This window comes from Coturnix japonica, chromosome 6 (genome assembly GCF_054131305.1).
Source record: "Coturnix japonica strain WE chromosome 6, WE-NBRP24, whole genome shotgun sequence".
In the NCBI taxonomy this organism is placed as follows: Eukaryota; Metazoa; Chordata; class Aves; order Galliformes; family Phasianidae; genus Coturnix; species Coturnix japonica.
This window is the reverse complement of record NC_140668.1, coordinates 740581-755775: the sequence shown is the minus strand read 5'-3', so window position 1 is coordinate 755775 and position 15195 is coordinate 740581. Positions and strand designations below refer to the sequence as shown.

At 55.5% G+C, this 15195-nt stretch overlaps 2 protein-coding genes across 6 annotated transcripts; one reads left to right on the top strand and one right to left on the bottom strand.

Moving 5' to 3' along the window:
• Positions 1-2208: 2208 nt before the first annotated feature.
• Positions 2209-4096, bottom strand: LOC107325889 (DELTA-sagatoxin-Srs1a-like). The gene is made up of 2 exons (XM_015887151.3): positions 3954-4096; positions 2209-2827 (listed from the first exon to the last, which is right to left on the bottom strand). The coding sequence occupies exons 1-2, from the start codon at positions 4019-4021 to the stop codon at positions 2401-2403; spliced, it is 495 nt and encodes a 164-aa protein (XP_015742637.2). The 5' UTR covers positions 4022-4096; the 3' UTR covers positions 2209-2400.
• Positions 4097-5204: 1108 nt separating this feature from the next.
• Positions 5205-11775, top strand: LOC107325886 (zinc finger protein 24-like). 5 transcript variants are annotated; one of them, XR_014947297.1, is made up of 5 exons: positions 5205-5306; positions 6437-6776; positions 8713-8854; positions 9295-11371; positions 11436-11775. XR_014947297.1 is itself a non-coding variant. In XM_085550655.1 (4 exons), exons 2-4 carry the CDS (start codon positions 6465-6467, stop codon positions 10023-10025), a joined length of 1182 nt encoding a protein of 393 aa, XP_085406781.1. In that variant the 5' UTR covers positions 5205-5306; positions 6437-6464; the 3' UTR covers positions 10026-11775. The 5 variants fall into 5 exon arrangements, 3 of the variants coding, with proteins under 3 accessions (XP_085406781.1, XP_085406779.1, XP_085406780.1); XR_014947296.1 differs by having other exon boundaries at positions 9295-11403; XM_085550655.1 differs by having other exon boundaries at positions 9298-11775.
• Positions 11776-15195: the final 3420 nt, after the last annotated feature.

Here is a 15195-nt window from a genome sequence, read left to right as displayed (position 1 = left end):
AAGGTGCAGCATCCCGTGTGTCCTGGTAGGATGATGGGGTTGGGCGGAACGGAGCAGTTGCCACTATAGCAGTAGGAACTGGGGGGACAGGAGAAGTGAGGGGAAAGAAAAGGAGAAGGCAGGGATGGGGGGTCAAGGAGGAGGAGCGGAAGAGGAAGGGGAAGGGGAAGGGGAAGGGGAAGGGGAAGGGGAAGGGGAAGGGGAAGGGGAAGGGGAAGGGGAAGGGGAAGGGGAAGGGGAAGGGAAGGGGAAGGGGAAGGGGAAGGAGGAGGGAGAAGGTGGAGGGAGAAGGAGGAGGGAGAAGGAGGAGGAGAAGGAAGAAGGGAAGGGAAGGGGAAGGGGAAGGGGAAGGGGAAGGGGAAGGGGAAGGGGAAGGGAAGGGAAGGGGAAGGGGAAGGGGAAGGGGAAGGGGAAGGGGAAGGGGAAGGGGAAGGGAAGGGAAGGGAAGGAAGGGAAGGGAAGGGAAGGGAAGGGAAGGGAAGGGAAGGGAAGGGAAGGGAAGGGAAGGGAAGGGAATAGGAGGAGGAGGAGGAGGAGGAGGAGGAGGAGGAGGAGGAGGAGGAGGAGGAGGAGGAGGAGGAGGAAGGGAAGGAGAAGAAGTGGAAGGAGGAGGAGAAGCAGGAGGAGGAGGAGAAAGAGAAAGGGAAAGGGAAAAGGAAGGAGAATGAGAAAGAGAATGGGAAGGGGGACGGGAGGGGAGGGGAGGGGAGGGGAGGGGAGGGGAGGGGAGGGGAGGGGAGGGGAGGGGAGGGGAGGGGAGGGGAGGGGAGGGGAAGGAACCGGTGGGGAAGGGAGGAGGGTAGTGGAGGGGCTCCATTCCTTCCCTAAGGAAGAAACTCTGCCAAGGTTTCTTGCAACCACAACCACGACCAGTAAGGGAACCCCATACCACGATGCCACGACTCGATTTCACGTTGAAGGTTGATGCTCCCCCCAACCACCATCACCTTCACCTCCCCCATGTGTCCCCATTACCTGGGGTTACGCAGGGTGATATTCCCCGTGCGGTTGGTGAGTTGGATCTCCACGCTCACTAAGGCCATCCCTGCACCTCCTGCAACGGGATCGACGAATTGGGGCGGAAAAGGCAGTGCAGGAAGGAAGCTCTGCCCCAAAGCAAAGTCCTTCCTTGTCTTGAATGACATGGAGTGGGGCGTGGGGGAATGGCTGCCCTTTGTTATTTGAGCTTGCAGGGAATGGAAAGTGAAAATGAAGAGAACTGAATGGAGGAGGGGGGAAATAAGGGGAGAAAAATACAGGGAGGGGGTGGAAGGTGGTGGCCCCACACAGCTCCCATCCCCACTGTGTCCACATCCCCACTCTGAACCCATTCCCACTGTATCCCCACGCACACAGTGTCCCCATCCCCATTCCATACCCACTCCTATCCCCATTGTGGCCCCATTCCCACTGTGACCCCAACCCCACTGTGTCCTTATCCCCACTCAGAACCCATTCCCATCCCCATTGTGTCTCCATTCCAGTCCTCATTGTGGCCCCAACTCTACTTTGTCCATCCCCATTCCCATCTCCATCCCCATCCCCATCCCCATCCCCATCTCCATCTCCATCCCCATCCCCATCTCCATCCCCATCCCCATCCACATCCACATCCCCACCCCCATCTCCATCTCCATCTCCATCCCCATCTCCATCTCCTTCTCATGGGGATGGGGATGGAGATGGGTATGGGGAAGGGGGTGGAAATGGGGATGGGATGGAAATGGAGATGGGGATGGGGATGGAAATGAGGATTTATTATAGGGCATTATAATTTATATATATATATAATTATAGGGCAGCATTGCAGGGTTAGGCAAACCTGATTGTAGTACCCCCATCGGTTCCATCTGGATTTGCAATTCAGAGCTACCTTTCCCCATTCCTCCACACAAAACTCAGTGAAGCTCAGACACTCCCCATCCCCATCCCCATCTCCATCCCCATCCCAATCTCCAGCTCCATATTATTCCCATCTCCATCCCTATCCTCATCCCCATCACCATCTCCATCCGCATCCCCATCTCCATCCTTATTCCCACCTCCATCTCCATCTCCATCTCCATCTCCATTCACATCCTCCCCAGGAGGAGGAGAAGAGGAAGAGAAAGAGGAAGGGGAAGAGGAGGGATGAGGAGAGGAGAAGGAGGAAGGCGAGGGGAAGGGATGGAAGGGATGGGCCCCCCAAGACATGGTCATGCTCTCCTCTTATGTTTATCTGAGTTGCATTTTATTGCTATGATTTGCTGCCATTGCCTTTTGAGGGCAGCCCTCTTTGCTCAGCATCTACTGGAATTGGGGGCCATTCCTTCCTTCCTTCTTCTCCAATCTTCTCTTTTCCTTTTGGTCAATGGACGTAAAGACAAGGGGTTATTTTGCCTCTGAATATGGAGGAGAGATTTACTGGTTCTCTACAACTACTTTAATGATAGAGTTTACAGCAGTGGACATGGTGGCCGTGACCTTTGTGCCACCAGCAGAGACAATCAATGTCTCCTGTGTATCACTGAGCTTGGTGAACTGGAACATGTCCCTGTTGTTGGGATTGGCAGGTAAACGTCCATACATCCTATTATAGACGTCTTGCAGTTGGCCAACGTGGGCTTTCTCTGGGGAGATCTCCGCAGCAAACTCAATGCTGTACAAGTTGTAGTCGAAAGGGTTGGAGAAGAGGATGGCCAAGGTGAAGGTTTCTGCTTCATAGACCAGAACGCCAACGCTGCCCCTGAAACTGCCTGTGGTTTTGTTGAAGGTGCAGCATCCCGTGTGTCCTGGTAGGATGATGGGGTTGGGAGGAACTAAGCTGAATCCGCTATAGCAGTAGGACCTGGGGGGAGAGGAGAAGTGAGGGGAGGGGAGGGAGAGGAGGAGGAGAAGAAGGGGAAAAAGAAGAGGAAGGAGAAGGAGACGGAGGAGAACGAGGAGGAGAAGGAGGAGAAGGAGAAGGAGAAGGAGAAGGAGAAGGAGAAAGAAGGGGGAAGGGAAGGGAAGGGAAGGGAAGGGAAGGGAAGGGAAGGGAAGGGAAGGGAAGGGAAGGGAAGGGAAGGGAAGGGAAGGGAAGGGAAGGGAAGGGAAGGGAAGGGAAGGGAAGGGAAGGGAAGGGAAGGGAAGGGAAGGGAAGGGAAGGGAAGGGAAGGGAAGGGAAGGGAAGGGAAGGGAAGGGAAGGGAAGGGAAGGGAAGGGAAGGGAAGGGAAGGGAAGGGAAGGGAAGGGAAGGGAAGGGAAGGGAAGGGAAGGGAAGGGAAGGGAAGGGAAGGGAAGGGAAGGGAAGGGAAGGGAAGGGAGGGGAGGGGAGGGGAGGGGAGGGGAGGGGAGGGGAAGGGGAAGGGGAAGGGGAAGGGGAAGGGGAAGGGGAAGGGGAAGGGGAAGGGGAAGGGGAAGGGGAAGGGGAAGGGGAAGGGGAAGGGGAAGGGGAAGGGGAAGGGAAGGGAAGGGAAGGGAAGGGAAGGGAAGGGAAGGGAAGGGAAGGGAAGGGAAGGGAAGGGAAGGGAAGGGAAGGGAAGGGAAGGGAAGGGAAGGGAAGGGAAGGGAAGGGAAGGGAAGGGGAAGGGAAGGGAAGGGAAGGGAAGGGAAGGGAAGGGAGGGGAGGGGAGGGGAGGGGAGGGGAGGGGAGGGGAGGGGAGGGGAGGGGAGGGGAGGGGAGGGGAGGGGAGGGGAGGGGAGGGGAGGGGAGGGGAGGGGAAGGGAAGGGGAGGGAAGGGGAAGGGGAGGGGAGGGGAGGGGAGGAGAAGGAGAAGGAGAAGGAGAAGGAGAAGGAGAAGGAGAAGGAGAAGGAGAAGGGGAGGGATAAGGAGTGGACGGGGAGGGGAAGACAAAAAATGGGGCGAGGAGAAAGAGGAGGAGGAGGAGGGGAAGGGGACAGGGAAGGAGAAGGAGACTCAATTTCACCTTGAAGGCTGATGCTCCCCCCAACAAACATCATCACCTGCACGACCCCCATGTGTCCCCATTACCTGGGGTTACGCAGGGTGATATCCCCTGTGCTGTTGGTGATTTGGATCTCCACGCTCCTAATGAACATTTCTGCACCTCCTGCAATGGGACCCACAGATGGGGTTGGAAATGACAGTGCGGGAAATAAGCTCTGCCCCAAAGCAAAGTACTTCCTTGTGTTTAATGACATGGGGTGGGGCGAGGGGGAAGGGCTGCCCTTGGTTGGTTGACCCAGAAGGAAAACGAAAGTGAGAAGAGCTGAAGGGTGGAGGGGGGCAATAAGGGGAGAAAAATAAAGGCGGGGGAGGGGGTGGGGCAGAGGGATATTGGCAGCCCCACACAACTAACATTCCCACTGTGTCCCCATCCCCACTCTGACCCCATCCTCATTGTATCCTCACCCACACGGTGTCCCCATCCCCATTCTGTCCCCATTCTTGTCCCCATTGTGTCCCCATTCCTGTCCCCATTCTGACCCTATCCCCACTATTGACCCCATCCCTATCCCCATTCTGTCCCCATCCCTGTCCTCACTGAGTCCCCATACTTACTGTGTCCCCATTCCTGTCCCTATTGGATCCCCTTCTCCACTGTGTCCCCTTCCCCGTTCTCATTGTGTCCCCATCCCCATTTTGGCCCCGTTGTGACCCCATTCTGACCCCGTCCCCATTTGTGTCCCCATTCTGTCCCCATTCCTGTCCCCATTGGATCCCCATCACCATTGTGGCCCCATTCTGACCCTATGTGTCCCCATTCTGTCCCCATTCCTGTCCCCATTGGATCCCCATCACCATTGTGGCCCCATTCTGACCCTATGTGTCCCCACTGTGTCCCCATTCCTGTCCGCATTCTGACCCTACCCCCACTATTGTCCCCATCCCTATCCCCATTCTGTCCCCATCCCTGTCCTCACTGAGTCCCCATCCTCACTGTGTCCCCATTCCTGTCCCTATTGGATCCCCTTCTCCACTATGTCCCCATCCCAGTTCTCATTGTGCCCCCATCCCCATTCTGGCCTTATTCTGCCCCCATTCTGCCCCCATTCTGGCCCTATTCTGGCCCCATTCTGACCCCATTCTGACCCCGTCCCCATTCTGTCCCCATTCCTGTCCCCATTGGATCCCCATCACCATTGTGGCCCCATTCTGACCCTATGTGTCCCCACTGTGTCCCCATTCCTGTCCCCATTGTGTCCCCATTGCTGTCCCCACTGCGCTCTGGGCACCATAGGGTTAATGCGGAGCCCAGCGATGTGACGTGGATATGGGGGGTGGGTTTAAAGTGGGGGGGGGGGGTTTCTGGGTTGGAGGTGGGGGGTGTGGAGAAGAGGCCCTTTGTGTTGGAGATCGGAGAGCAGCAGTGGCAGCAGGAAGGTCTGGGGGGGGGCATTGAAATGTATGGGGCTGGGGTGGGGGTCCGGGTGGGGGGGGGGGTTGTAAGACCCTATGGGGGGGGCATTGCAATGTATGGGGGTGGGAGGGGGTCCGGGTTGGGGGGGGGTTGTAAGGCCCTATGAAGGGGGGGAGGGAGCGGGAGCAATGCATGGTGCTGGGGGGGGGGGGTAGAATAGGGGGGAGGGCATTGAAAGGGTCTGGGGTGTTTTGTATAATGGGGGGGGGCTGCAGATGGGGGGCAGTTTGTATGGGGATGGGGGGGTGTGAATAATGGGGGGGGGCTGTAAATGGGGGGGCACAATGTATGGTGATTGGGGGTGGAGAATGGAGAGGGTCTGCAATTGGGGGGGTCACATTGTATGGTGATGGGGGGGATGGATAATGGGGGGGAGGATGCATGGGGATGGGGAGATGGATAATGGGGGGGGTCTGCAAATGGGGGGGTCCCGTTGTATGGTGATGGGGGGGTCTACAAGTGGGGGGGTCCCATTCTATGGTGATGGGGGATGGATAATGAGGGGGTCTACAAATGGGGGGGGCACAATGTATGGTGATGGGGGGATGTTGGATAATGGGGGGGGGGTCTGCAATTGGGGGGGGTCACATTGTATGGTGATGGGGGGGTCTACAAGTGGGGGGGTCACATTGTCTGGTGATGGGGGGGTGGAGAATGGGGAGGGGCTGTAAATGGAGGGGTACATTGTATGGTGATGGGGGGATGTTGGATAATGGGGGGGTCTGTAGATGGGGGGGTCACCTTGTATGGTGATGGGGGGTGGAGAATGGGGGGGGCACATTATATGGTGATGGGGGGATAGATAATGGGGGGGGCACAATGCATGGGGATGGGGGGGGATGGATAATGGGGGGGGTCTGCAAATGGGGGGGGCACAATGCACGGGGATGGAAGGGATGGATAATGGGGGGGGGGGGGGCAATGCATTGTGATGGGGGGGTCTGTAAATGGGGGGGGGGGGCAATATATGCTAATGGGGGCTGTGTTTCTAGCATGGGGGGGGGTCTTTATGTGCCCCCCCCTTCATACTGCTAATGGTTCCTCTCCCTTATCAAATCCTCTCCCTTATCTCCCCCCCCCCTTATCAAAGCAGCCCCTTAAGGGGGCTCGATCCCACCCCTATGGACCCCCATCGCATCCTGAGCCCTTTAATGGGTCCCAATATGGAACAACGAAGGCTGCGGTTCCGTCAGTTCCGTTATCAAGAAGCTTCAGGTCCCAGAGCCGCGTGTTGGACCTTAAAGGAACTGTCCAGGTTGTGGCTCCGACCCGAAACCAGAAGCAAAGAACAGATTCTGGAGCTGTTGGTTCTGGAGCAGTTTCTCAGTATCCTACCAGAACAAATCCAGAGCTGGGTCTGGGTCCGGCACCCGCAGAGCTGCGCTCAGGCCGTGGAGCTGGCGGAGAGGTTCCAAAGGGGGGGGGAGAAACAGGTGAGGAAATGGGGGGAGGGTCCCCAAAATCCCCCTCTAAGTCCCCCCTAAACCCCCCACCATGTGATGGGAGAAACAGGTGAGACCCCCCCCAAACAGGTGAGGAAATGGGGGGGGGGGTCCCTAAATCCCCCCCTAAATCCCCCCTAAACCCCTCCCCATGTGATGGGAGAAACAGGTGAGACCCCCCCCCAAAACAGGTGAGGAAATAGGGGGGGGGTTCTAAAAATCCCCCCCATGTGATGGGAGAAACAGGTGAGGAAATGGGGGGGGGTCCCCTAAATCTCCCCCTAAATCCCCCCTAAACCCCCCCCCCATGTGATGGGAGAAACAGGTGAGACCCCCCCCAAACAGGTGAGGAAATGGGGGGGGGGTCCCTAAATCCCCCCCTAAATCCCCCCTAAACCCCTCCCCATGTGATGGGAGAAACAGGTGAGACCCCCCCCCAAAACAGGTGAGGAAATAGGGGGGGGGTTCTAAAAATCCCCCCCATGTGATGTGAGAAACAGGTGAGGAAATGGGGGGGGGTCCCCTAAATCCCCCCCTAAATCCCCCCTAAACCCCTCCCCATGTGATGGGAGAAACAGGTGAGACCCCCCCCAAACAGGTGAAGAATTAGGGGGGAGGGTCCCCAAAATCCCCCCTAAACTTCCCCCCTCCATGTGATGGGAGAACCCCCCCCCCCATGTGATAGGAGAATAAATGGGGGGGGTCCCTAAAATCTCCCCTAAACAGGTGAGGAAATGGGGGGGTCCCCTAAATCCCCCCCTAAATCCCCCGTAAACCCCCCCACCATGTGATGGGAGAAACAGGTGAGACCCACCCCAAACAAGTGAGGAAATAGGGGGGTCCCCAAAATCCCCCCTAAACTTCCCCCCCCATGTGATGGGAGAAACAGGTGAGGAAATGGGGGGGTCCCCAAAATCCCCCCCTAAATCCCCCCTAAACCCCTCCCCCTATGTGATGGGAGAAACAGGTGAGACTCCCCCCAAACAGGTGAAGAATTAGGGGGGAGGGTCCCCAAAATCCCCCCTAAATTTCTCCCCTCCATGTGATGGGAGAACCCCCCCCCATGTGATAGGAGAATAAATGGGGGGGGTCCCTAAAATCCCCCCTGAACAGGTGAGGAAATGGGGGGGTCCCCCAAATCCCCCCCTAAATCCCCCCTAAACTCCTCCCCCTCATGTGATGGGAGAAACAGGTGAGACCCCCCCAAACAGGTGAGGAAATGGGGGGGGGGGGTTCTAAAAATCCCCCCCATGTGATGGGAGAAACAGGTGAGGAAATGGGGGGGGTCCCCAAAATCCCCCTCTAAGTCACCCCTAAACCCCCCTCCATGTGATGGGAGAAACAGGTGAGACCCCCCCCCAAACAGGTGAGGAAATGGGGGGGAGGGTCCCCAAAATCCCCCCTAAACTTCCCCCCTCCATGTGATGGGAGAACCCCCCCCCAATGTGATAGGAGAAACAGGTGAATAAATGGAGGGGGTCCCTAAAATCCCCCCTGAACAGGGTCCCCCAAATCCTCCCCTAAATCCCCCCTAAACCCCTCCCCCTCATGTGATGGGAGAAACAAGTGAGACCCCCCCAAACAGGTGAGGAAATGGGGTGGGGGGGGGTCCCCAAATCCCCCCTAAACAGGTGAGGAAATAGGGGTGGGGTCCCCAAATCCCCCCTAAAACCCCCCCATGTGATGGGGGAAATAGGGGAGAGGGGGTCCCTAAAATCCCCCCCCCATGTGATGAGAGAAACAGGTGAGGAAATAGAGGGGGGGTCCCTAAAATCCACCCTAAACAGGTGAGGAAGTAGGGGGGGGTCCAAAATCCCCCCTAAACAGGGGAGGAAATGGGGGGGGGAACCCCATAACCCCCCCCATAATAGGGCAGCAGCCCCCCTAACACCCCCCCCACACACACACTTATGTTCCTGCCCCATAGCTGACAGTGCGTGTGAAGCTGGAAGACCCCCAAGTGATGCTGGACCCCCCCAGCCCCCCCATAGAAACCAATGGGGACGAGTGGGGGGAGGCCAATGGCAGCTTGGACCCTGAGGAAGAAGAGGAAAGACTACAGGAAACAGGTAATGGGGGGGGGAGGAACAACAAGAGACCCCCCCCAAAATGCAGATAGAGGGGGGTCCTACAATGGGGTCTGGTCCTGGGGGGGTCCCATTGGGTTTGGTGCTGGGCTGATGGCTTCCAATTCATCCTTAACTGGTGTGGGATGGTGGAAACCAGTAGGGACCAGCGGACATAATGGTGGGTGAGGCCTCGTCTTCATCCCCCATTAGTATGAACCCAATGATGATGGTGGGATATGGGGCTCTGTGGTGGGATGTGGGGCTCTGCTCTGAGGTTGAGGCCTTGTCTTCATCCCCTTCCACTATGAACCCAATGATGATGGTGGGATTTGGGCCATCTCCCCCCATTGGTAGAGCAGCCCACAGCGTTATGGGGTTTTATAGGATCAGGTTGATGCCCCACAAGTTCCAGCCCCCAAATTCCCTCTTCCTTCCCCCAGCAGATCCCAGCAGCACGGAGGACCCCATTCTGCCAACCCAAGACCCCTCACGTCCCCCCATCGCCCCCCAATGTGACCCAATAAACAGGACACTGACACAGACCGAGACCCACCACCACCCTATAGGGACCCCAAAGGATCCCACCACCTTCCCACCCCCCCAAAGCCCAACTGGACCCACAGAGAACCCACCATCACACAGCAAGGACCGGCCCTACCCATGCAATGAATGCGGGAAGACCTTTGGCCGCCTGACCCACTTGAAGACCCACCAGCGGACCCATACCGGGGTCAAACCCTATTCCTGTATGGAGTGCGGCAAAAGCTTCGGCCACCTCTCCACCCTCACCACCCACCAACGTTTGCACACAGGCGAACGGCCCTATAGATGTGGGGCGTGTGGGAAGACCTTCACCAACCCATCGGACCTCAACAAGCACCAGCGCTCGCACACGGGAGAGAGGCCTTACCCTTGTATGGCGTGTGGGAAGAGGTTCAGCCAGCAATCCAACCTCACCATGCACCAACGCAGCCACACCGAGGAGCGGCCGTACCCCTGTGGGGCCTGTGGGAAGAGCTTCAAGTATCTGGCCGACCTGACAGTGCACGAGCGCTCACACACGGGGGAGAGGCCGTTCCCTTGTGTTCAGTGTGGGAAGAGCTTCAGCAATAAGTCCTCGCTCGCACGGCACACGAGGATCCACGCACGGGCGGCCGCGAGGGATAAGTGATGTGGTTGGTGGTGGGATTATGGGGGTCTGGGGGAGAAGAGGAGGGGGTGAGCAGCCAGGAATCGCTGTTAGCGTTGTAGAATGGATGGGGGTGAAGAGATGATGGTTGGGAGCTTCTAAGGATGGTTGGTGGCCTCCAAGAGCTTCTAAGGATGGTTGGTGGCCTCCAAGAGCTTCCAAGGATGGTTGGGGGCCTCCAAGAGCTTCCAAGGATGGTTGGGAGCCTCCAAGACCTTCCAAAGATGGTCGGTGGCCTCCAAGAGCTTCCAAGGATGGTTGGGGGCCTCCAAGAGCTTCTAAGGATGGTTGAGGGCCTCCAGGAGCTTCCAAGGATGGTTGGGGGCCTCCAAGAGCTTCCAAGGATGGTTGGGGGCCTCCAAGAGCTTCCAAGGATGGTTGGGGGCCTCCAAGAGCTTCTAAGGATGGTTGGAGGCCTCCAAGAGCTTCTAAGGATGGTTAGAGGCCTCCAGGAGCTTCCAAGGATGGTTGGAGGCCTCCAAGAGCTTCCAAAGATGGTTGGAGGCCTCCAAGAGCTTCCAAAGATGGTTGGGGGCCTCCAAGAGCTTCCAAGGATGGTTGGGGGCCTCCAAGAGCTTCCAAAGATGGTTGGGAGCCTCCAAGAGCTTCCAAGGATGGTTGGGGGCCTCCAGGAGCTTCCAAGGATGGTTGGGGGCCTCCAAGAGCTTCCAAAGATGGTTGGGGGCCTCCAAGAGCTTCCAAGGATGGTTGGGGGCTTCCAAGAGCTTCCAAGGATGGTTGGGGGCCTCCAAGAGCTTCTGAGGGTGGTTGGTGGCCTCCAAAAGCTTCTAAGGATGGTTGGGGGCCTCCAAGAGCTTCCAAGGATGGTTGGTGGCCTCCAAGACCTTCCAAGGATGGTTGGTGGCCTCCAAGGTAGCCTAGGAGGCCCTGAAGTTGCCCAGTATTGAGGACAGTTCAACATGTTTGGGAACTTGGTAGCCCCAGGACATGACGACTTCATCTCAGAGGAGATGGAATATGGTTAAGGGTGAAGAGGAGCTGATGGTTGATGGTCCCTCAAGATCTTGGTGGCTCCAGAACTTTGTTACCTGGACCCAGAGAAGATACAACATGGATGAAGGTGACCTGATGTCTGCCATGAGCCTGGTAGCCCCAAAACACGTCTCCTTTGTCCCAGATGAGATGGGATGGATGAGGGTGAAGAGCTGATGGTTGATGTCCCTCAAGATGGATGAAGGTGGCAATGAACTGATGGTTGATGTCTTCTACAAGCCCGGTGTCTCCAGGACTTGATTCTTCGATCCCAAAGGAGACTCAATGTGGATGAGGGTGAAGGTGATCCCAAAGGAGACTCAATGTGGATGAAGGTGATCCCAAAGGAGACTCAGTGTGGATGAAGGTGATCCCAAAGGAGACTCAATGTGGATGAAGATGAGCTGATGGTTGATGTCCTTCATGATTTTGGTAGCTCCAAAACCTGGTTTTCTGACCCCAAAGGAGACACAACACAGTTGAACATCCAATGGATGATGTTCTTTGGTCTGATGGATGATGTCTACCACCAGTTCTGTGGTTCACCCTCATCTCCACCAGGACACCCCATTTCCAGACAAACCCCACTGATTTTTTGCAGCGGGTGACATCCTCCTCCCCAGGCCTTAATGCTCCAGCACTGACCTACCTCATGGACCACTTGACATACCCAGGGCCCCACACCTCCTCCCTATGGGTTTCTCCCCCTCCCTGCTGCTGTAACAAAGGTTTTACCACATTCTCTGCATCCTCCTGTGTTTCTTTGAGTTGCTTTTCTTTGGTTCTTTGCTTTCTGAAGGGGCACGAGCAAGAATTGGCTCGTGGGAATGCATTGAATTGGGGACGAGGGGGCAAATAATAGAGGAATACAGAGGAAAAATAGGGAGAATGAAAAAGGAAGATGCTGAATGTGGCATGGGTGGGGTGACAAGGGAAATAGGGGGGAATTGGGTTTCATGGGGGGTGTACGGGTTGGATCCTATGGGAATACAGTGGAGACCCAATGGGGATCCGATGGGGAAGCTATGGGGATATGATGGGGACTCAACAGGGATCCGATGGGGAAGCAATGGGGATATGATAGGGACACAACAGGGATCCCATGGGGATACAGTGGAGACCCAACAGGGATACTATGGGGAAGCAATGGGGATATAATGGGGACACAACAGGGATCCTATGCGAATACAGTGGAGACCCAATAGGCATCCTATGGGGAAGCAATGGGGATATAATGGGGACGCAACAGGGATCCTATGGTATACAGTGGAGATCTAATGGGGATCCTATGGGGAAGCAATGGGTATATAATAGGGACACAACTGGGATCCTATGGCAATACAGTGGAGACCAAACAGGGATCCTATGGGGAAGCAATGGGGATACAATGGGGACACAACAGGGATCCTATGGGAAACAACATGGATGTGATGGGGATACAACAGGGATCCTATGGGAATACATTGGAGACCCAATGGGGATCCTATGGGGAGTAATATGGATGTGATGGGACCACAGATGGGATCTTATGCGAATACAGTGGAGACCCAACAGGGATCCTATGGGGAAGCAATGGGGATATGATGGGGACACAGCAGGGATCCTATGGGAATACAGTGGAGACCCAACAGGGATCCTATGGGAAAGCAATGGGGATACAATGGGGACACAGCTGGGATCCCATGGGGAAGCAATGGGGATGTGATGGGGATACAACAGGGATCCTATGGGAATACAGTGAAGATCTAATGGGGATCCTATGGGGAAGCAATGGGGATATTATGGGGACACAACAGGGATCCCATGGGGAAGCAATGGGGATGTGATGGGGATACAACAGGGATCCTATGGGAATACAGTGAAGATCTAATGGGGATCCTATGGGGAAGCAATGGGGATATTATGGGGACACAACAGGGATCCTATGGGAATGGAGTGGAGACCCAGTGGGGATCCTATGGGGAAGCAATGGGGATATGATGAGGAAACAACAGGGATCCTATGGGGATACAATGGAGACCCAACAGGGATCCTATGGGGAAGCAATGGGGATATGATGGGGACACAACAGGGATCCTATGAGAATAGAGTGGAGACACAGTGGGGATCCTATGGGGAAGCAATGGGGATGTGATGGGGACACAACTGGGATCCTATGGCAATACAGTGGAGACCCAACAGGGATCCTATGGGAAAGCAATGGGGATGTGATGGGGACACAACTGGGATCCTATGGCAATACAGTGGAGACCCAACAGGGATCCTATGGGAAAGCAATGGGGATACAATGGGGAAACAACAGGGATCCTATGGGAAACAACACGTATGTGATGGGGATACAACAGGGATCCTATGGGAAACAACACGTATGTGATGGGGATACAACAGGGATCCTATGGGGATACAGTGGAGATCTAATGGGGATCCTATTGGGAAACAATGGGGATATAATGGGGACACAACTGGGATCCTATGAGAATACAGTGGAGACCCAGTGGGGATCCTATGGGGAAACAAAGGGGATGTGATGGGGACACAACTGGGATCCTATGGGGAAGCAACAGGGACATGATGGGGACACAACAGGGATCCTATGGGGAAGCAATGGGGATATGATGGGGACACAACAGGGATCCTATGGGGATACAGTGGAGACCCAATGAGGATCCTATTGGGAAGCAATGGGGATATAATGGTGACACAACTGGGATCTTATGTGAATACAGTGGAGACCCAACAGGGATCCTATGGGGAAGCAATGGGGATGTGATGAGGACACAACAGGGATCCTATGGGGATACAGTGGAGACCCAACAGGGATCCTATGGAAAAGCAATAGGGATGTGATGGGGACACAACTGGGATCCTATGGCAATACAGTGGAGACCCAACAGGGATCCTATGGGGAAGCAATGGGGATGTGATGGGGACACAACTGGGATCCTATGGGAATACAGTGGAGACCCAATGGGGATCCTATGGGGAAGCAATGGGGATGTGATGAAGACATAACAGGGATACTATGTGAATACAGTGGAGACCCATCAGGGATCCTATGGGGAAGCAATGGGGATACAATGGGGACACAACAGGGATCCTATGGGAATAGAGTGGAGACCCAACGAGGATCCTATGGGGAAGCAATGGGGATATGATGAGGACACAACTGGGATCCTATGGAAAACAACACGGATGTGATGGGGATACAACAGGGATCCTATGGGAATACATTGGAGACCCAATGGTGATCCTATGGGGAGTAATAGGGATGTGATGGGACCACAGATGGGATCTTATGTGAATACAGTGGAGACCCAACAGGGATCCTATGGGGAAGCAACGGGGATCCTATGGGGAAGCAATGGGGATATGATGGGGACACAACTGGGATCCTATGGGAATAGAGTGGAGACCCAACGAGGATCCTATGGGGAAGCAATGGGGATATGATGAAGACCCAACAGGGATCCTATGGGGATACAATGGAGACCCAACAGGGATCCTATGGGGAAGCAATGGGGATACAATGGGGACACAACAGGGATCCTATTGGAAACAACATGGATGTGATGGGGATACAACAGGGATGCTATGGGAATACAGTGGAGAGCCAGCAGGGATCCTATGGGGAAGCAATGGGGATATGATGGGGACACAACATGGATCCTATGGGGATACAATGGAGACCCAATGGGGATCCCATGGGGAGCAAAAGGGATGTGATGGGGACACAACTGGGATCCTATGGGGATACAACATGGATCCTATGGGGAAGCAACAGGGACATGATGGGGACACAACAGGGATCCTATGGGGATACAGTGGAGACCCAATGGGGATCCTATTGGGAAGCAATGGGGATATAATGGGGACACAACTGGGATCCTATGGCAATACAGCGGAGACCGAACAGGGATCCTATGGGGAAGCAACAGGGACATGATGGGGACACAACAGGGATCCTATGGGGAAGCAATGGGGATATAATGGGGACACAACAGGGATCCTATGGGGATACAATGGAGACTCAACAGGGATCCTATGGGGAAGCAATGGGGATATGATGAGGACACAACAGGGATCCTATGGGAATAGAGTGGAGACCCAACAGGGATCCTATAGGGAAGCAATAGGGATGTGATGGGGACACAACAGGGAT